General features: G+C 28.5%; 1 protein-coding gene across 1 annotated transcript in view; it reads right to left on the bottom strand.

Moving 5' to 3' along the window:
- Nucleotides 1–23,488, bottom strand: part of LOC107445648 (succinate dehydrogenase, subunit A (flavoprotein)) — a 45,530-nt gene extending 22,042 nt beyond the window's left edge. Inside the window, exons 1-8 of the mRNA XM_016060089.3 lie at nucleotides 23,234–23,488; nucleotides 22,818–22,880; nucleotides 19,596–19,757; nucleotides 13,258–13,313; nucleotides 13,091–13,178; nucleotides 8,662–8,826; nucleotides 1,916–2,064; nucleotides 75–232 (exon numbers count right to left, since the gene is read on the bottom strand). Coding sequence (XP_015915575.1) covers nucleotides 75–232; nucleotides 1,916–2,064; nucleotides 8,662–8,826; nucleotides 13,091–13,178; nucleotides 13,258–13,313; nucleotides 19,596–19,757; nucleotides 22,818–22,880; nucleotides 23,234–23,293 — 901 coding nt within the window. The 5' untranslated portion in view covers nucleotides 23,294–23,488. The remainder of the gene's footprint in view (nucleotides 1–74; nucleotides 233–1,915; nucleotides 2,065–8,661; nucleotides 8,827–13,090; nucleotides 13,179–13,257; nucleotides 13,314–19,595; nucleotides 19,758–22,817; nucleotides 22,881–23,233) is intronic.
- Nucleotides 23,489–23,602: the final 114 nt, after the last annotated feature.

The raw sequence follows: 23,602 nt of genomic DNA, 5'->3' as shown, positions 1-23,602 counted from the left end.
TATAGTATGTTCTGTGTCAACATTGAAATTATAGAATATTTGAAATAGATTCTAACATATTACACATTAATCACCTTCCGTTATGAGACAGCCAGCACCATAGATTCCAGTTGGATGGAATTGGATGAATTCCAGATCTTGACAAGGCAGTCCAGCACGCGTCACTAGGGCAGTTCCATCGCCTGTGGACGTGTGAGCGGATGTGCAAGAGAAATATGCTCGGCCATAGCCTCTACAATGAATGCACAGGTTTAGTTTTAAATATGAGTCATCAGAAACATGTTTTGCTTTCTGTAAACCAATTCAAAACCATTTATTTCTTTCATCATAGTTGAGATGGAATGCTAATAAATTTATTATCAAATTAACTAAAAACTTTAATTGCATTAACAATTCTAACTATTTTTGTTAAAAAAAATAGTTAAATAATTTTGTTAAAAGAAACATTACTTGCAGAAAAATCACCCCAGTCTAATCCTGAACAATGAGCAGGATTAGGGGTATAGCACCCAACTCTTTCATTTTGAGATACACCATCAAGCATTCAACTCTGGACCACAAACAAATTGTCGTTTTTACCTTCTGCTGTGCTAATGTTCAATTTTCTTGAGAAGATTAAAGTGCCCCAAAGATTCTGTGGTGTGTGAAATGTAGAAAGATTGAAAGCAAGAAAACATAATTTTTGGGATCAAGAACACATATCAGGTGGCATGGCGCATGGATAGGAAAAAATCCAGTAGATTTTATGAAATATAAATTTCCTGATAATTATTGCATAATATATTAAATATTTGACATACAGGGAATTAGAGGTATCTTTTTAGTCACCAAAATACAGAAACTTCATTAAACTTATAACTATAAAAAAATTGCAATAATTTCTAGTTATAATTGACTTAAATGAATTTGAAATGTTATTTATTATGCTGACTCATAATTTTTAAGATAAAACTTCATTCATCAAAGATAGTGAAAAGATTCTTTAATAAACTTAAAAAGGGAGTTACCAAATAAAAATAAATTAAACATTTTAGAAAAAGAAAAAAAACATCTTTAAGCGGATATCTATTAATGAGGCTTGTTTTTTTTTATATATTTATAATACTTATTTAAATATTCAAGAAGCATTATTCAAGAATATGCATTTACTCTAACCTAAAGAAAACAAATCAATAACTAGAATTGCTTAATGATGCAACATCCATTTGCTTTAATTTTCTGACATTACTTTTTAGAATGGGTTCAAGCCTTTGTTGTCTTTTAATTTTTTTTTTTTTAAGTTTTCTTAATTTCTCACCAATAGGTAGCTTTAATTTTAATAATTAATTCTTTTTGAAAAGATTAATATTCCCAAAAATACTCCAAAAGATATATCCAACAGAGATTTTTTTTTCTTTTTATCATCTGCATATCTCAGATATCATCATTTTTGCAACACCAGTTATTATTAGCAACATGTCATCACCAGGAAGAGAGTTGAATCGGTTTTCCGTGTGTCCTATTAGCTTCTGAATAAATTCTAACACTTCTCAAATGATTTCTCCAATACAAAACAGTAAGCAAAATTGATGCCCCCTTATATTGAATAACACAAAATACTTAGAGTTATAAGAAATGTATAGACTAATTTTTAGTATACTTCTTTCTAATAGTAAAATATTTTATTTTTATTGAAAATATCTGTTCTGTTTAGAGTATTATAAGACATGAAATATATGTTTTAAATTTATATACTTACTTTTTAAATTTTTGTCACAAAGTAAAAATACAGTATAATTTTACTTTAGATAAACTAAATTTAAATTACTAAAAAAATAAATACGCAAGTTTAGCAAATTATGAGAGTTCATTGCATTTACTATGAATGAATAAAATGAAAAGTGGTACAAATTGAATGAAAACTTGATTAAGTTACCCAGTGGCTAAGACAGTATTTTTTGCTTTAAATCTGTGGAGTGTTCCATCTTCCAAGCAGAGGGCGATGACTCCCTTGCAGACCCCATTCTCCATGAGGAGGTCCAGGGCAAAATACTCAACAAAGAAGTTACAATCATATTTTAAAGACTATAAAAGAAAAGATAAATTTTAAGTTGGAAATAAAATTTTATTAAAAATGTTTTGTTCAAAACAATATAAGTACACTCAAAAGTGATTTTTGATTAATGATTATTTCTCAATATCACATTGATTTATCAAATTTAATAAATTTATTTACATTTTAAGAAAAATAAATTTTTTACATGTACATACCTTTTTCAATTATTGCAAAATGGAACAAACTAATAGGATAAATGATACAGAATGAATTAGATTGGCTCTTTTATTTTAGTGCCAACTGATTTTTTCTTACAACCTAGGCTGAGTCAACCATGTCTGGTCTGAGGGTCGAATCCAAGACCTGTGATGTGAGAGCGCCAAGCGCTACCATTCAGCGCACGTTCCAATATTCACACCGGTTACACTGGTTTGCCGCACCGACCGTTCCAATATTTTTGGAACAGATATTCGCACCGACCGTTCCAATATTCCATTATTAGAACTGGTGTCACCAGTTATGCACGAAGTGCACCAGGTTTCTGGTCGGTTTTGTCAGTTCGCATGACTTCATTACCCTTATTTGTTTACAAACTTTACTATACTGCTGCTGAGATCATCATAATTTTGTTGCATTTTTGAATGGATTTTATTATAAATTTGTTATGAAAACTTGTTTTATCATTGAAAATAAGTTTTTTTGAATTAAGTTGAAAGATAATAATTATTATTGGAAATGTATTCTGTAGATGAATCGTCTTGATGTTGTTTATAGCAATGGATATCATTCATAAACGTTTTATTTCTGATATTAGTATGTTTTTGTTTTCAAGACTAAAATTCATCTGAATTTTGATTCGCATGGTGATTAGATTTACTTGATAGATTCACATCGAAAGAATTTAGACTTATGATTTTCAATAAACATATCGCTTTGTAAAATCAAACAACTATCCAAAGCATTATTGTTAAATTTGTAATAGCGATAGAACTTTAAAATAAGTAGAAGATTTATTGCTTCATATGGAAAAGCTCATGTCTACATATTTTTGTAGTCATTACATTTTCACTTAAACATTTTCGTCCAATGTATATTGTTTTCAAAATAAACAAATCCAATCAATATTTGATTGTTAAATATATTTCTTTTGCGTTTTAAATTTTTCTTACATCCTTTCTATATTCCATAACAGACCTGGAACGATGAATATTATCCTAGTTTAATAACAAATTATGCTTTTAGTTTTTATTGTATTATACATGATATGAGTTTAATTAAAGNACACTGGTTTGCCGCACCGACCGTTCCAATATTAAAACCAGTTACACCAGTGCACTGCACCGATCGTTCCAATATTCAAACCAGTGTCACCAGTTACGCACGAAGTGCACCAGGTTTCTGGTCGGTTTGGTCAGTTCGCATGACGTCATTACCCTTATTTGTTTACAAACTTTACTATACTGCTGCTGAGATCATAATTTTGTTGCATTTTTGAAAGGATTTTATTATAAATTTGTTATGAAAACTTGTTTTATCATTGAAAATAAATTTTTTTGAATTAAGTTGAAAGATAATAATTATTATTGGAAATGTATTCTGTAGATGAATCGTCTTGATGTTGTTTATAGCAATGGATATCATTCATAAACGTTTTATTTCTGATATTAGTATGTCTTTGTTTTCAAGACTAAAATTCATCTGAATTTTGATTCGCGTGGTGTTTAGATTTACTTGATAGATTCACATCGAAAGAATTTAGACTTATGATTTTCAATAAACATATCGCTTTGTAAAATCAAACAACTATCCAAAGCATTATTGTTAAATTTGTAATAGTGATAGAACTTTAAAATAAGTAGAAAATTTATTGCTTCATATGGAAAAGCTCATGCTTACATATTTTTGTAGTCATTACATTTTCACTTAAACATTTTCGTCCAATGTATATTGTTTTCAAAATAAACAAATTCAATCAATATTTGATTGTTAAATATATTTCTTTTGCGTTTTAAATTTTTCTTACATCCTTTCTATATTCCATAACAGACCTGGAACGATGAATATTATCCTAGCTTAATAACAAATTATTCTTTTAATTTTTATTGTATTATACATGATATGAGTTTAATTTAAGGGATTTCAAATATAAACCCTATTAAACAAGCCTTTGACTGACCAAGTTGCTAAAACTAGGCCTTCCTTCAATGTATTGAGCTTATAATTTGCATTGTATGTACTTCTATTTCTCTTTATAATATTAAATCATTTCTGATAACCACAACATAGTAGTGATGACATGGGAATCTATCCTGATCCGTACCTCCTTCAGCACACACGCAAATCAATGTCTTAGATTAATAAAAGATGATATTATATAAAAGTTTAGTTTACGTGAAAGGATCTTAAATAGAGGCCAATGACAAAAGTCGTTCATTGGCCTGTTTTATTAGAACAAGGCTTTTAATGCCAAAGGTTTTTAATATTTATATTACTTTCATAATTGTTAACTAAAATAAATTCCGAAAATCACTATATAATAAATATTCTAGTATTATATTATGACATGATAATTTTGAACAATATGAGGATTTTATATCTTATTGGTAAATGCTTAATTTAAGCCTTGATTCTGTTTAAAATTAAAAAAAAAATCAACTTCTATTTACATTTCTTATTAGTTCATTACTTTTTTGCTTCAAGATTTCTATTTCTTAATGATAATTATTTTCAATTCAAGGTATTCATTATGTGATTATTGATCTACATGTAATAAAAATATTTATTTTTTATAACACTAACTTAAAAATTTCTGAAACACTTATTAATAACTGTTGTTTTACATACCTTTTTTTTTTTAATTATACTACTAAATCTAACTTTTGGCAAAAACTTTTTAAACAAAGACTGAAATAAGTGAATTATTAACTAGCCTGTGTCATCTTAAACTTTCGGGTTAATATTTGAACTTATTTTAAAAGTTTGATTTAAAACATTTCTGACAAATACAACTTAATAGTTATGACCGGGAGATTTAACTTTATGTGAAACATCTTTGTACACACCATTATTTCACACTAATTACAAACAATAGTTAAGTTTATCTGGAACGATTTTAAACTTGATGGCAAAGGTTGCTGTCACTATGTGTAATTATATTACTACAAATTTAAATATTTCTGTCCAACATAGAAAATTTTTTATTACAACAATATCTGCAGAATACAATATTAGTGAATTTCTTATTTTTGAATGTAAACAAATAAAAACGCTTTAAACTTTATCATTAGTTCATCTCTTGTTTTTTTGCAACATTTTTGTTTCTTAAATTTTTTTAAAAATTTAAGTTTTATATATATATTTTAAAATAAAATGACATTGTTGTGTTAAATTCCTTTTTTTTTTTTACTTAAGTACAATAATTGTATAGTTTTGATGGAATACTAAAGCTCCCACTTGTAGCAAAATTATAATAATATCTTTCCCTCTTTTTAACACAAACTCATTTCAGGTAAGTATGTTATCTATTTATAAATATTTCTCTTATGTGGCACCATAAACTAGTGTATTTCTCTATATATTGGCAACACTGTTTAGTGTTTCAAAGTAAATTTTAAAAAGCGCAAGTGCTTCACAGTAGAATTCAAGAAAAGTGGCTTGACAACTATTTTCTTTCTAGTGCTAATACTATTAATGCTAAAATAGAATTTCAAATAACTGGTAAAATAAATTTTATTTTGAAAAAAAAAATTCAACAAATAGCTTTTCATGTAGAAATGTTAACTATATAAAAATCTGTAGCACCTACATCGCCAAGCTACCACAGCACCACCACATACCAGGCAGTGGATGCTCAGACTTTGAACCGAATGGACCTTTCCCCCCCCCCTGCTCATAATTAATCAAATTTGTTTGTCCGTGTGCTATTTGTAAATTAATAAAAATATTTGGCACTAAGCTTTACAGTTAGTAATGCATTTATTTAGATCTTGTAATTTTATAGAAATAAACACCATAAATAAAATATGGTTTTATAATATGTAATTAAGTTTGGTAAAGGTTGATAATTTTATCATGATACCTTAGAGCATGGCCTAATTTTAGTTAAGTATTTTTTATTAGTTGTGTGTGGGTAATTTTGAAAACCAGAATTTTCAGAAAATCATTATCTTGTGAATGGGAAAATTGAAGTGAAATATATAAATACTATATATTTTGGTTTTATTATCCAGTATTAGGAGGGATTTTTTTTACCATACAGTAATCTAATTTTTCCAGAGTTTTTTGCTCCGTGTTAACTATTTTGTTAAAATTGTGATCAAAGTACTTTCAACTGGTGCAACAGCTAAAAGGTGAAAAAAATTTGGTTAATATATTTCTTAAAACTAATTATGCTGTTAGGATTGGAGGTGGGTTTGAAGCATTAAAATATTTAAATACTGTTGTGCTCTACATTCGACTTGATTACCGTTAAAGTTTATATATTGTACAAGATAATTTTGAAAGGTGACTTAGCTTCTTGCCAAAGGTGGCTAGTATAAAAAAATATGTTCACTAATAAAAACTACCTAACTTCATTTTTTTTAATAAATGCTTAAACTGCAGCTAAGAAAAAAAATCTCACAACTGGATTTTGATCTTTTTAGTCTTATTTAACACACGGTTATTTTCAAATTCTGTTAGAGGAACTTAGGAAGTTTCACTTTAAAATTTCTTTATGTAAACAAGTTAGCTTTCGTGAAAAATTTCAGTATGAAAACATATTTATTACTCAGTTGAAATCAATTTGCTCATAAACATTGCACCATATACCATCTCTATCAAAATAGAAGCTGAGTTAATTTTTCTAAATTCTAGCAATGAAATTTTAAACTTATTTTGACTGTTTGTCATTGACGTTTAAGCTTACAATGAGAGACATTTTAAAGATGCCACCTCATGTATTTGAAATGCTATCAAATTTACATTTTAAAAGATCTTATTAAATTAAGATAAAGTTGCTCTCTTGAGAAAATTCATTATAAAAGTAAGTTTATTACATATTTAAAGTCAATTAATTACGCTATTTACATGAAGAATGAAGCTTAAAGCAAGCTAAATATTTTTTTATTTAATTTAAAAAATAAAAAATCACTCAGGGCAAGGGGGAAAAGAATAGTGTATAACGATTAATTTTTCAAAAATATGATACCCGCAAATTTCGAAGAAAAACAATGAAAATTGTACTAAGCAGATTTTTATTTTTCTCTTTAATTTTGTTAAATATTTAGATATAAAACTTACTGAGATGATGGATGCATTTTGAAATAAAACATTTAAATAGGAAAAATATGCAAAAAGAAACAAAAACTAATATACATGATAGAAGTTTTACTTTCTATCAACAAATTTTAAAAAATAAATAAGATATAATATTTTGCTTTATTATATAAAACAGTTTTAAAAGTCTATATTCTTTAACAAGTAATGCAAAAATAGAATGATCAAGAAATAAACATAATAGAACAAAAAATAAATTTGTTATCACTAATATATTTTTCTCAAAGATTTCGAAAGAGGAGAGCGTCTGCTTCTGGTTGTTAATGGCAACCAGAACTAGACCTAACCGCACCGATCGTTCCTAAATTACGGTGCAAGCTGAGGACACGTGACTAGTTTGCTTACGTGTAACCAGTGTCACCGGTGCGAATATTGGAACGCAACCTCAGTCACCGGGCGTCACAAATTTTCTATAACTAATAAATTGTTTATAAAGAAAATTTCACAACTTAAAAAGAATCTTAGAATATTGATTTTTATAGAAAAATTAAATTGAAAATATGAAGAACCATATCAAAAATGCATTGTTTAATCAAAAAAAAATTTCACTTTATTTTTTACAATTAATGATTTAAGCTGAAAAAAAAAAAAGAATAATTATTAAGAGAAATTTTTCTCAACAAATTCAAAGGAGTATCATTAAAAATTTTAAGAGCTAAAATACAACATAAAATGAAAAAGGCAAGTATAAATGCATACTTATGATAATAAAATCATTAAAACATTTATAAAATGCACAACTTTATACATACTGATTGCTAATAAAACATGCAAAATTTGGTAACTGTTACTAAGGCAGTGTTAAGATAAGAATTTACAAATGACACTTAGTAATTGTGAATGATAAATAATGGAAGCAATTGTACAAAAGATTTATTTTTTCTCTTGTCAGTATATATGTGAAAATATATTTTAGAGTGCAAAAGCTACTAATGCTAAAAGAATTTAATAAGATATTGTTTTGGTATAATACTCTTTCTCATATTTTTAATTTATAATATATTTGACTAAAAGAACATTTATATAAACATTGAATCAATTTTGTTCATTCTGTTACAATCGAGACAATTATTAAATGCATAATTACATACATTTAAATTTAAACGAACATAAATTATACTTTTGATAAAATTATAATAAAAATTAAATAATTCTTAAGAAAAACTCCCTAGTGCTTAATATTTTTATTCCGTAACTTAATTTTTAAAAAAAAAATTTTTTTTCACAATAAAAACTTGACTTTTCTTCTTGAAAAAAAGGGGTGTTTTTTTTAAATTCTGCACATACTTGATTTATCATCATAAACATACCTGTCCATAGAGTGTGTGTAGCAGTGAGTGACCAGTCCTGTCAGCAACACAGCAACAACGATGAGCCTGGCCTCCTTTCCCAAAGTTATAGGATTGGCCACCAAAAGCTCTTTGGTAAATTTTACCATCTTGTGTCCTACTGAAAGGCATACCATAGTTTTCAAGCTTCAAAAAAAATAAATAAATAAATTAGATGGTGAATAAATAATGTCACTTGCTTTATTGTTATCATTTAAACATTTTATTTCTTTATTTGCAAATAATATAAGAAATGGAATCTAATATATGCAAATATATATGCAGTCAGACCTCGATATAAGGTCACCCTAAGGGACATCGCAAAAGTGACCTTATAAGCGGGGTGACCTTTTAACCAATTCATTAGAAGTTCGTAACTAAGCATGTAAATAGTACACATTATGATTTTTAAAAATGGTATTACAAGCGAAAAATAAATATTTAAGTCAATAAATAAAATATATTAATATTTAAGTTAATAAATTAAATATTTAAGTCAATAAATTTCAACAGAATTAGAAAAGAATTAAAGAAAGTAAGATTTAAAAAAAAAATTTCATTTAAAATAAAGCTGTTTACAAATTTCCTTAAAGTGTACAGACATACATTACATCTTACCTTATTTAATATAATCATTTATACAGGTCTGTCTCGTTTTTGGTTTCATTTTTCGAACAATGTTTTCTAGATTTTGTAACTTCTCAAAATGTTCCTCAGCTCCCTCATGGTTTGTAAAAAAATTTCGTATGACATTTATTGCATTGAAGGCTTCCACTTGGGTTANTTGGTTTCATTTTTTGAACAATGTTTTCTAGATTTTGTAACTTCTCAAAATGTTCCTCAGCTCCCTCATGGTTTGTATAAAATTTCGCATGACATTTATTACATTGAAGGCTTCCACTTGGGTTACAACTACAGTCTCAGGATCACTGTCATTGTCCTCACTGTCCACAATTTGTGAAACTTGTGAAACAATTTCAGAAATTGTAGCTTCAGAAATGGTGGCAATCTCCTCATCAATCAAACCATATTCAGCCCCCCCTTCAATGGCAGGGCCACGATTTTTCAGATCTTCCATCAAAACAGATAGAGGAATATCGTCTTCTTCTTCGGTTTTGTCATCTACCATATTCAGAGAACTCACTAAACCAGCACGACGAAAACAATTTGCTATGCATGTGGTGGACACCATGTTCCAACTTTTGTAGACATAGAAAATAGCATCCAAGACAGTAACGGGAAACTCCTTTTTTTGGTTGATGGCAGTGATTAAGTCCTTCAGGAGGAGCTTACTATAGTTCACTTTTAGGTTCTGAATAACTACTTGATCCAATGGTTGGAGAATGCTGGTTACATTGGGAGGCAAGAAAACAAGCTCAATCGAGGCTAACTGTGGGATGTTGGTATGAGCTGTGCAATTGTCTGCTATGAAAACAAATTTTCGCTTCTTCTTCACAAACTGCCTGTCTAAACGCTGTATTGTTTTCTCCCAAATGGTGACGGTCATCGACGCCTTTTTGTTAGCGTTGTAATCCACAGGTAAAGATTTCACGTTTTTAAACCAATGTGGCTTTTGGAATTTACCAATAACAAGAGGGCTCAATTTTTCAGAGCCATCCATATTGGCTCCTAAAAATACTGTAAGTCTTTCTTTACTTTGTTTGCCACTTACACATTTTTCATTATTTAACGCTAGAGTTTTTTTCAGGTAAAACTCGGAAAAAAAGACCACATTCGTTGACGTTGAATACATCGCAGGGCTTATATCGTTTCAAAATGTAATCTTCGAACACAGATTTCCTCCAGTCATTCAAAACAGTTTCGTCAACACCTCCGGCTTCCCCGCATACTGTCTTGAAAGTTAAATCAGGTCTTACTTTAAATCTCTGAATCCATTCATTGCTCGCCATAAAATTAGGTTCTCCCAATTCCGCTGCTATTTGCAGAGCTTTTTCTTTCAGCACTGAGCACGATATCGGCACATTTTGCGCTCTAGCCATTTTTATCCATTGGAGAATGGCTTCTTTAATTTTCTCATAAGGGGGAAAACGCATTCCTTTTCTTTTCCCATTTCCAATGCGATGAGAAGACAGAATATTGTTTAAGGTGGTGCATGGTATACCATGTTCTTCCGCAAAATGCGCTTTTGATAAATTTGAATTTTCAAAATCCTCAGTGATTTTTTCTTCATCCGATAGAGTCAACGTCTTTCTCTTTGTCGACACGATGAGAGAGGTTCGAATGAAATTCTCTCCTCTGGTGTGGTCAGCAAATGGTCATGTGATGCGATAGGAAAACTTATCCTTTGTTCTCGGGCGAAATCCTCCCCTGGAAGTATGGACAGGGACGAGCAATTACTGGCAGTGAAAGCTGGAGAAAATTCTTTGTGAACTAGGGGGTGGAAAATCTCTCCAGGTCCAGGTGTGTTCATTGGCTGCAACATTTTCCTAGAACTCGAGATGGGTAATTGCCTTGTAAGGAAGTTAAATAGGCTTTTATTAGAAAAGAGCTCCCCTCGCCTCAGATAAAAGTGACCCTATAAGCGATAAAGATTTTTGAAACTTGACCGTATATCCGATAATCTATAACAAAGAATTCCTATTCAGTGAGCAAGGACTTTGGAAAAGTGACCTTATATGCGGGGCGACCTTATATTGAGGTCTGACTTTATATATATATACAAATAAATTGATTGAAATATATTGAAAATATGTGTGTAAGGCTCTTATTTAGAGAGCTCTTCTTGACAATCTCTGAAAGATATCTACAACCTCATGCTGCAGTCAGAGTGCACTAAAGACAATGCAATAAATGATTAATTTTTAGAGCATCTCAAACAAACAAGCTTTAAAGCTAACAAATTTTTATGACAAAATTAAATGCAAACTTAAACAAAAAACATAATTATTTATTTAAAATCTGTTTTTACACATAATTATGTCAGTAGGAATAATTTTAATTGACGCTAAAGTTTATTCTTGGATTCGGTTTTTACGAAGCCAACACAAATGACATTTCTGCACCAAGAAAATGACTAAAACTAAAATCGTTTGCGAAAAATAATGTACAAAAAATGCTTGAAGTCAACGGAGGTGAATCTGAAGGGAGAACAACCTCCTTTAATGACCATTTTACTGTGGAACTAAGAGTGGTCACTCCTGAGGGGTTTCATTGTATAATATATTACGGGGACCAGAAAGTAACGTCGTTTCAGTGCATTAGCTATCAAGATTTTATTTCTAATCAATAATGTACTTATTAACTTTTCTTAGCAACAACCTTTCAATGCCGGATCGGAAATGAATAAAAAAAATTAAATGGTTTTCAGGAAAAACAAATATTTAATGTGCCGAAACGACATTATATATATATTTATCACAGTAAAAGCATGAGGTTTGATAGATCTAGGATTTACCAAAAAGGCTCAGTAAAAGTCCAAAGTATGCTTTAATATGTTTAGTAAAACAATTTGGTATTACTAACGCCTTCAGGTAAAAGCCTAAAACAAAGGATTTTTTTTAAGGGATTTAAAAGTTTATTTTAAGGTTAAGAGTCAATGCCTGGTATTTGTTTGTCCAGTTTACTGTAATGATATCATTTTAATTGTATAGTAACTTAATTTATATTTTAATTTAACTTATTTAATTTAATATTTAGTTTAATTCAACAGTTAATTTAATTGTTTTAAAGTAGAGATTTAAGATTAAATGCATTTTCGGTCCTAACCTGTTTTTGGAACATATGTTTGGGAGGACGATATTTCTGTTTTCAATCAAACTGTATTAAAAAATCCTAATTAAGGAGTTGAGCATAATCTTTGACCACTAGGGTTTAATGTGGGTGGATCATTGAATCTCCCTTTTTTAATTCAGAATTGGTCAAAGATAATATTTTGATTAGATCTTAACTTTTAAGATGATTGTGTTTTAACTTTTCAGGGGGTAGTTATTTATTATAAAGTTGGGGGGGAAAAAGAGAGAGAGAGAGAATTGTTTGAATACAGCATTGATTAGAAATAAAAAGTATTAGAAAATTAAGAAAGAGAATTAAGTAACAATGGAGGTAGAAAAGTTGATTATCTGTTGTTTTAACATGAAAAGAAACAGATGATCAGCAAAAAAATGATAACCTTTTCACAATCTTCTTTATTCTTTTCCCATAGGTGTTATCTTTTTGAAAATTATAATTCCTTGATGATTAAGAAATTAAATTTAATACCTTCACTTCTATATTGATCATTTAAAATAAAAGGTAAATGGTATATTAAAAGATTATGCACAATATTAAACTACACTCAATTATAAACATAATATCAACAAAACATTTTCCTTTATCATTTTCTCATTTCTAAAGTTTAGAAAGTTGGAAGAATCTCTGATTTATAAATATTTAAAAAGAATGAAACTAGTACCTCAATAACTGCTTGAGGAGCTTCCCTTGTCATATAATGAATGGCATCTTGGTCACCCAGCCAATCAGATCCCTTCACGGTGTCATACCTGTTGGATCAAAAATACAAATGAATGAAGACTACATTTAATACCTAAGGAAGTATTTGAAAGGTAACAGAAATCTTACATGTGCCATTTCCAGTCATCTGGCTCCATGTTTCCTAACGCAGCATTAATACCACCCTGTAAGAAAAAATTTATACTCAGTTGAATTAAAAGTATAAACTAATCTCAGCCTATGAAGGATCAAGAACAATCACGCCCAAAAGTATAATACTAGGTAAATGCACCTTTAGCACCTCAGATGATTGTTTAGATATAATCAACCTTTTACAACTGATAGGTTGAGAACAGTTTTTCTTTTCATAATTAGAGCTTGAACTTTGAAGATCTAAAAAAATCTATAAAAAGGCCCTTACGCAGTGGTCGAAAGTAGTGCACTACAATTAGTGAAACTACTACAGTTTTCCTAGTTTATAGTGTAGTGTGCTACATTTATTTATTAAAAAAAAGTACTGTAGGGAGTAGTGTGATACAAAAAAACAGTAGTTTGAAACGATTCCTGGCAACTACTTTTAATGTTCGTTTCGAAAAGAAATAAGGTTCTAAAGCAACAAATTTTTTGCATCTGATGGGTACAAATCTATGCAGGTCCGTTAATGGATGCAATGAAAATGACCCTGTAGTTGAGCGTTAACAAAAATTACGTATTTAAACTAACGCATAATTAATACTTAAACTAGCCATCACAAAAAATAGAAAATGAATCACTTCAGTCAAATTTTCACATGCGAATACACACTCGTGAAACATTGATGTTATTTAAAAGTAAAGGAACGTATTTTCCATGTACTAAATTTCCTAGAGTAGGGGTGCACAACCTTGTTGAGTGAAGGGCCACTTGCACAGCAGGTTGGCTAACGAAAGGCCGCACATGTATTTAGACATGTTAATGACAAATGTAATGTTTAATTAAACATTAGCGTTCTAATTTTTTTATCAATAAGCTTAGTAATATATTTGCAAAAAATTAAAGGTGTTCAATTATTAGAGTTCATTCAAAAAAAAAAAAATCTTTTTTTTTTTTGCAAATTATACTTTTTTTTTACAAAAAAAATGGCTATTTTTATCATATGAACAATAGATTTATCAAAATAAATAAACATTGAAGAAAATAGATGTTTTTTTTTATCATATTTTACAATACGAAAATTTTAGAATTAAATTCTAATAAATAAAAAAAAACTGCAATGCCCACAGAATGAAAGTAGGAAAAAATTTAGTCATAAGTAATATAAATTCAAATTAAATAGTTTAATTTAAGAAAATTTATAGGCTTTAAACAGAAGCCTAAAGTAAAAACAAAACTGTGACAGTTCAAAATGAAATTCAATGCTTACATGCAAAAATACAATTCAATTTTGTAATGTACTTTATTATTTCATTTTATTAATTATTAGAATTTTTCATATCGTAAATATTTTCCTTTTTTATTATCACAAAAGATCACTTAAGCAACAAAAAACTTAAATCTACACTACAAACAGTGAGCAGTTCAAAATTTCCGCCACTTTATGAATTTCTCAAGTTGCAACAACATTGCATTTAAATTAGGGATGTAACGAGTATTTGGCCCTTCTGTGAAAAATTCAGTTGGTTGAATGAACAGCCAAATATTCAGAAGAATATTTTTCAGAAATGTATTTTTCTAAGTTTCTTTTTTTTTAAAAAATTTGTATAGATATGATAAAGAATAATATAAAATCCTATTTTAACTTTACCATGGTATTGTTCATTATGAGAAATAGTTTTTACGCAAATTTCTTTAATTTTAAAATCCATGTTTCTGCACATGGCTGGCAAATTTATATTCTAGAGAACACAAATGGAAAAACGAAATTTGAAGTATTGAAACTAGATTACTTTACACTGAACCACAAGTTTTTGCCCTTCTGCTTTTTTAAAAAAAAAAAAAATTATAATCAAACAAGTCAATTTCGTCATTTTTTTGATACTTTGAGAATTGTGAAGGATTTTTCTCTCCATATTTTGCTGTTTTTATTATAAAGCAGCATTTTAACAGAACGTCTCATACTATTAATTTATCACTCTTTCCCTGTACTGTAATAAACTGTGATTTTCAGTATTAAAGTTTTGTTTCAGGAACAAAGAAAAATTTGTTTTTTCTGTTTTTCCTTTTATAGGCATTTTTATTATGACTTAACATTTTTTTAAAAAATAAAGTAACTAATAAAATTTATTTTATACCTCGAAAATTTTTTTCTTTGAAAATTATGGCAATGTTAAAAATTTAAATTGAGATTTTCAGCATAAGATTTTCCTTTAAAAAACTATGAACTCTAATTCTAAGTCTAATTCTAAAATAATAAATAATAAATAAATAATAAATTCTCTAATTCTAAGAACTCGTTTTCTCTAATTTTTTATTTTCTTTAAATAAAAAAAAACTTTTTTTTATAGAGGTTTTTATTATAACACTGTAAATTTTAATAGCATTTCTGTTGACTTAATTCTTTTTTCTTGGCTTTTTCTGGTAATTGGAAAACTGAGATGTTCAGCTTTAAAATTTTCTTCAAGAAATTAAGATCGATTTTCATGTTCTCTGTTTCGCTTTTCGACATTTTCAAAAACATTCTCAATTGGCCTTATTTTTTAGTGTTAATCAATAGGAAATATTATTCTGAGCATTTAAATTTTAGTTTCAGTGTTGCTATGCTGCTAAAAGATTTTGCTATTTGACCCCAAGTGTACGCCTTCTGGCCGATTTTTTTTCCTTCTCTTTTTGAAGAATATTTGGTTTTTAACCAAATCACAATTCATTACCACATTCGACCAAATAATATTCGTTCAGGAAAAAAACAAAGGAAAAATAACTAGGATTTACGATGAAACTGTACCGAAGCCCCACATCAAAAAGTGATGATTTAAATGCGAGATTAACATTCACGTAAATACCCAGTAAATAACGTAATCACCTAAATACCACATTCACGTGTCGTAATAACATCATAGTTAAATAACGGGATCGTCAAAATCATGTGGAAAGGCATAGAAATAATTGGGGAAAAAATTACTTATATTTATGCTGAACTGAGCATGAATAAAGCGCGTCAAATGCACCATTTAAAATTTGCATGCTGTAATAAAATTATTGGAATTTTTTATAATACGTGGGAATGCATAGCAATAACTGCCGAAAAAAATTGCTGAAAAAAAGAAAGAATTGCAAAAATAAAAAGATAAAATATCACTTAGATTTAAGATTAAATCATCACAAATAAAGTGCATCAAAAAGTGATTATTCAAATGAGCGATCTAAAACTTGCGTCGTAATAAAAATTCGGGATTTTTGAAATCACGTAGAAAAGCGGAAATAACTGTTTTAAAAAAAAATCATTTATATATTTACGATAAAATCGGCGAAAGAAAGCACGTTGAATGTACATTTACTAAAGAATCTGTTAAAATTGATTGTGTCAAAACGTTATGACTTAAAAGTGCGATTAAAAATTGCCATTTTCTAAATTTTTTTATTGCGTTTAGAAGCTCTCGCGGGCCGCACTTCTGTAGTCGAAAGGCCGCAGGTTGTGCACCCCTATCCTAGAGGAAAGAGCAAGCAATTAAAAAAATTGCAAGTATTTGATAATTTTGCATTTCTTAAAATAAATATTTGCTGTCGAAAAGGAAAAAAAAGGTTAAAGAATGAATTTGGAAAAAATTCTTTGGAATAACTAACTGGCTCATGCTCACCTAAATGAATATTTCTCAATCATTGCCTTTTATCTAATGTGAGTCAATTTCGTATTCAAAGCAATTTTAATCATGGATGTAAATTAAGTTCCACTACAAAGTTCGTCTCCTTAAAGTAAGGAAGTAGTTGCTAATAGTTAAAAATAATGTAGTTTTTCTGACCAGTGCCCTTAACATGAAAAATATTGCTCGTAAAATAAAAACATGACGAAAAAAATCGAAAAAGAAATCTCATAATTACACAAAATTTTCAATCTGAAAAATTTATGGGCTTGGATAGACTGGTCGGTAGGGCGCTGGGTCCATGTTCAAGAGTTTGATCCCCCGACCAAAGCAAATCCCCGTGTAGTAAATTGTGACTGATGCATGTTAAATTTGCTGAGTCGCAAAGTCCTCTATGTTCCCAGAACAAATCAGTACCTCTGTGGGTACTGATCCAGGAGTTTCCTTGTCTTCTGGATTGGTTCAAAATTAGAAGGCTACGGAGTTTAACATTAGTAGTCGTAAACCCAAAAATTGGGTCAGCTGTTCAACGACAGATATAAAATAAAATCTGAAACATTTTTTTCCTAAAATAATCTGGTAAGATAGAATTGTATTAAAACATGCCTATTAAGACAAACTGAGGTGTAATTTTCATAGAATTTGATGAATGCAAACACTATTTAGAAGAAAGAAAAACTGTTTATATATATATATATATATATATATATATACATAAAAGTTTGATTTCATGACACCACAAGAAATCAGAATCGTATAATATTATTTTACTGTTGTCTAACATATTACATAAGAAAATATGCTTGACTGCACTAAGTCACTTTTGTGCTGAAGCTTTGGTTTCACATAATTCAGAAATTAAAATTACTCCATCTCTAGAAAAAACTTTAATGAATTGAATAATAGATTATCTCAGATAAAATGTTTAAATGTTGTTAGAATATATTTTAAAAATTTCAAAAAATGCTTTAATTTTTTTAAAAAAAAAATGCCAAAACATCACAAAAATGCCCTAAGGGAAAAATTAATAAATATAAAATAAAATAATAATATCAAAACTCACCATATATTTACAATAATAATAATACTAATAATAATGACCTAAAACAGCCAATGTTCCAAAAGCATAAGTTCAAAATGCTTATATCCAAAAATACAAATAGCATAAATATATCAGGTGACTGTTTGAAAAAACGGCAGAATAAAAAATTTAATTAAAACATATAAGTTAATCATAAGTAACATACATACAACTTCTTATAATGTTGCTTAGAAACGAACTTTTTAAAAAATAAATAAAAATAAATCAACAGCTCAAGCTCAAAATATATGTCAGTTTTATCAGAATATAATTATTAAAAAATAATTGTAAAAACATTCTCAAAAAAAAAAAAACTTGTTTATTAAAATTACAAGTTAAACAAAGTTTTCCTTTAGTTGATATTATTTTATTTTGAATGGACAATTTTTTTTAAGAATTTGTAATCATGCATTTTTTTTTTTTTTTACTTAATACAATTTGCATTTGACACTTAAAATCAAATCACTTCAAAATTGTTTCTCTTAAAAATAATTTTCAACCTTACAATATAAGTTTTCCCACTTCTCTTTTAATGACTGGGAAAAATTTCTGGGAAAACAGTTGAACGAGGATCGAGATATCGCAACACCTTCGGTCCTTTCACTGGCTCATTAAATCGAATGTTGTGGTAGTTGGAAATTGCGTCAAATCTGCCTAATCTAGGCTCCTTTTAAATCTCTAGTTAAGTCACAGCGAGACATTATAAAAGTTCAATGGGAGTGCCAACATAAGCTATCTTGTAAGGCAATGTTTTTCTTACAGGAAAAGCCATCTTACTTACTTGTACATTAATTTAAGCAAGATGTTCAATAGCTTGTAAATGATATGAAGATCCCAAATCTGTATGTTTAATAGAAAGTCAAGATTTAACAGAAATCTTTGCCTTGTTTTCCTGAAGCTACTCTCGTGTATGTTGAAGTTTCCGCAGCAGCAAAGTCTGTGCTACAGCAGATGTTTTACATAAGTGTAGTATTTAGTATGTTCTATTTTCCATTTTAAAATCATTTGTTCTTTAATTAACACTCTAATAGTCATCAAAATGATTTATTTCAGAACTTTTTACTTGGTTAAACCTCTGAGTATCTCACTCTGCAAACATAATTAATGGATAGTGAGAAAAAACATGACCAACAATTAGACCTTCACCCGCTCACTAACCCATGCGAGTGATGCTTAACTTTGGTGATCTACTGGGAACCATGTCTTATGATCAGTGCATTGTAGAACTGATCGCCTTGTGAAAAATATTCTAGTATTTTTAGCTATGGGTAAATATTTACAATATATTTGCAGGCACAATACAATAACCTCATATTATAATATACTATTCTGCTCAGACCACAAGCATTGTTGCATCAATAAAGTATATACATGAAATATAAATAAAATAAAAATTTTTACTCTGATTTTTTTAAAAATATTTAACTTAAACATTCAAATAAAAAAAAAATTTCATTCAAAAGTAGAAAATTAAAGAATCTGTTAGTATTTAAAACAAAAATAAAGAAAAAATAAACGTAACAATTTATTTCCTAGCAAATAGAGTATCTCAACTTTTGTTTATTTCATTTCATTATAATTACAAGTAAAAAGTAATTAAGTGCTATTACCTGTGCAGCTACTGTGTGGGAACGTGTTGGAAAGAGTTTTGTTATGCAGGCAGTTTTAAATCCCTCTTCAACGAGTCCAAAAGCTGCTCTGAGCCCTGCACCACCTGCACCAACAACCACAGCATCATAAGTGTGATCCACCACAGGATAGTCAGTAGAAATCTTAAAACACATACAAAAATAATGTTAAAAGAGCAATACAGGTGGTGATTTCTACAGCAGAGAGCTGCTTTTTTTTTTTTTTTCTTCCTTTAGAGAAACTTCCAGGTCATGGTATCCAATCTACTCTCTCATCATTTAAATAAGGTTTATTTTTTCTTGCTCACTGTTTGAACTGGCATTTATTCAAGAGGGATTGTCCTTTTTTGTACATCAAAATCTTCAAGTATACCATGGTTTATGCATCATACCATAAAGAATATTAATTCAATTTTAAAAAATTAATATTTTCGTGAATTCAAAAGAGCTTAGGTTATGAAACAAATATTACCTTACAAGCTTTCTTTCTAAATAATAATCTGCACAAAATTATCAATTAAAAAGCAGTTGTCCGATAAAACACATGAATAAAACATAAGAATTACCTAGTTATGACATGTAAGCAATAACAATTTAGAAATAAAAATATAGATAAAACAGAGTTGCCAAATTAGCAATTTTTTTTTTAAAACTTAGATAACCATGGTTTTTCTTTAAAATCAAAACCTAAATAATGCAACAAGAACAAATGATAAAAAGATATCTCATGAATTTAAGCTCTTACTTAAAGACAAGCAAACTAACTTAGTTTTAACATTCTAACAGGAAATGTTCTTAAAAATTCCCCAGCATTTATTTTTGCTTAATTCTTTATTCAAATCACCATCTAGGCTGATTTCAAGCCATTTTAACATTTTCATATTGGAAAAAGGCCTAAAACTCTTTTTAAAAAAATCAAATAGACATACCATCATACAAATTGTGCCCTAGAACACAGATTCGTTGATTAAAAGAAGTTACCAGGCTCTAAATAAAGTTTATATATATGAAAAAAATAACCAATTAAAAACTAATATAGTATAGTTATCATAGTAAAAATTATTAAGCTTAAATAACTAAGAAGTATTAAATGTATTTTAACTATATTAAGAACCTTTTATCCAATTTTAAAAAAGAAAAACCAGAAAAAATGTGCTTGGTTTTTACACTTTTTTTAACTAGAAATATTGAGGCAAAATGTGGAAATTCTAGAAGTTCAGAGTAGAAAAGTGGGAGGGATTTTTTTCTCCTCGAGTCAAGAGAAACCTATTGAATATCATTATTTAAGAATGTGTGCAGAAGGGACGAATTCTTTATTTTTTTCTGCGTATTGGAAAGAATCAGTGTCTTTTAATAACCAGTCTTTAATAATAGTTCATGTGATTATCAGGAATAAGATGATGATTCTATTACATGAACTCTCTTAAACCTAAATCGGTCATTTAAACTTTGCAGCAGGAATAATATTTAAAAAATGTCACACTCCTGATATTCAAAAATGCCACTCTATTGGCATTTTCTGAGCCAGAAGATGAATTTAACAGCTAATACTGTTAAAGTGAGTTCAACAGGAGAAAAAAAAGAAAGTAAGTTTAGAAAAAAAGTAAGTATGATTTTTTTTCTCTTCGGATTTTGAATATCAGGAGCTTAAAATTGGACGTGCTTTACATGTTCAGTTCTTAAGAATTCGTGATTTGAAAATAGGAAGTTTTTTTGAAAAATCACAAAGCAATTTCAAGATAATTCTTTTCAAAAGTTATAATCATTTGTGTGTGTGTGTTTCAGCTATCATTATTAAGCAAATTAAAATTAGATAAGCTAAAAGGTAAACATCCCTACAGCCATATTGTTAATTTAATCTTGGATAATATTACATTTAAAACACAGAACAAAGGCTGATTTAAAAATTTGTCTTCTTTCATTCTAACAAATTTTAACAATCAAAATAAATAAATCTACTTCCTTTCGTCCAAAAAAAAAATCAGCTTTTTTTAATCAAAGTATTTTCTTATTTTCTCTTACTGTATTAGGAATAGCTAAATATTTATATCCCTTTAGCAAGTGCACTTAAAGAGTTGTTTAGAAGATAAAAGCAGTAAAAGAAAAACTAACTTCAGTAAGAAAAAATAAACTAAGAAGCTGAATATTAATAGTTAATAATGAAACACTTGTGAGCAGGCTTTGTTTTTTATCTTTTATTTTTTTTTTAAAAGAAAATTGGTTAAATTTTATTCATTGTTCTGTAATATTTTGTTTATAATTTTATTAAATAGAATTGATTTCCTTTTTTAATTTGAAGCTTGTTTTTAAATGTAATTTTTATCTTAATATCTGCACTGCTACTTTCTCATATCATATCCTCTGTTTACTTCTTTTCTTTTTAACACATTTTTTCTTTTTTATTATTGACATCAATTTGACAATGCTAATCATATTTTAGTTAATTGTCTTTACTTGCCAGTTAATATTGCTTAGTTAATTGCCATACTTGGCAAATAATAACAAAACATAATGGTATACTAATTTACATTAATATTTGTATATTAATTATTATTCAACAGAATAAGTACACTTCATTCCTTTTTTAACGTCAGAGACCCATTGCTTGGAAAAAATCAACTTTGAGGACTCGCAAAATTTACATTGATTTTAAATATATGTCCTTCCTTTGTGATAACTTTCCTTAGGTTATTCCATAAAAGAGGCATATTTCCATATTAATATTTGCGTAACTTGCAAAAAAAAAAAAAAAACCTGCTTTAAAACGCTAACAAAACCTTGTGATTATTCTGAAGTAAATACTGTTACAGAAATCTTTCCTGTGTAAGGGAAATCACATTATCCACAATATGATGACTCCTAACAAATGGGGCAAAAGCTTCCAGAAATTTTGAACTTTAAGAGCCTTCAAATATTATTTAAGTTTGCTTCAATTTACTAATAAGTTTACAAAAATTTTAAATTTATGAGAGAATACTAAACAGTGCAAAAATTTAAGAGGATGTGTCAAATGATCCAACAGATCATTAAAAAATTTTTTTATTTTTTAAATTAAGAGATGCATGAGGCTTCTCTCCTTCATTTTTTTGCCAAGAAACAGAGATGCTTATAGTTTGAAAATTATGCAGGTGAAAGAAAAAGGACACTAGGTTTTAAAACTTTAAAAAGCACAATATTGCTCAAGTACAGGAATTCAAAACTCACCGCACTATTAGAAACACCACCAGCTGTCTGTCTTCCTTTCACAGAAAAGTGAAAACGTCGAAGCTGAAATACATTTTTTAAAAAAATAAATAATAATAATGAAGCAAAACAACAAGGAAAAATTATTTATCTAAAAAATAATTTTTTTTTAACTAATGTAATTAATGAGTAAAATTATTTATGTAAATGAAATGTTAGAACAGCAATGAAACTGACTAATTGATATTTTGTTGAAAATACCGATGAATTTATAGCAAAATATTTATTTTACAACCCTGGTTCAATTCATACTTCTTATGCAAAATTGTGAATTGGTAGGTGCATACATTAAGGTTGTAACATTAAAAATTACGTAATTCATGTATGCTAGAGAATTTAACGTAAGCATCTAAGGTCAAAATTAAAGGACTTCTTACATTTGAACTTAGTAATTTCTTGTGACGAAAAGCACTCAGCATTCTAGAACTGAGAACCATTGCGTGTTTATTTATAAGTAGAAGAAAAATGAAACTATTCGAAAGATTTAAAAATGTTATAATATCAGGAATTCAATGGAATAAACCCTGATCATAGCATAGTTCATGGAGTAGTTATATAACCCGGGAATGGATATTACAAAGAGCGAAGAGATAATTGTAACACTAAATCTACGCTTATAGCTTTCTTTTGTCTATGAAACCAGTTTGAAAAAAATGTTCATTGTTTTTTTTTCAGTGAAAATAGAATGCTTAATTACATTATTATTATTACGTATTAAATTCAATTCACACTTTATAATCTTTGTT

This window comes from Parasteatoda tepidariorum, chromosome 6, assembly GCF_043381705.1.
Source record: "Parasteatoda tepidariorum isolate YZ-2023 chromosome 6, CAS_Ptep_4.0, whole genome shotgun sequence".
Taxonomy (NCBI): domain Eukaryota; kingdom Metazoa; phylum Arthropoda; class Arachnida; order Araneae; family Theridiidae; genus Parasteatoda; species Parasteatoda tepidariorum.
This window is presented reverse-complemented; position numbering and strand designations above follow the sequence as displayed.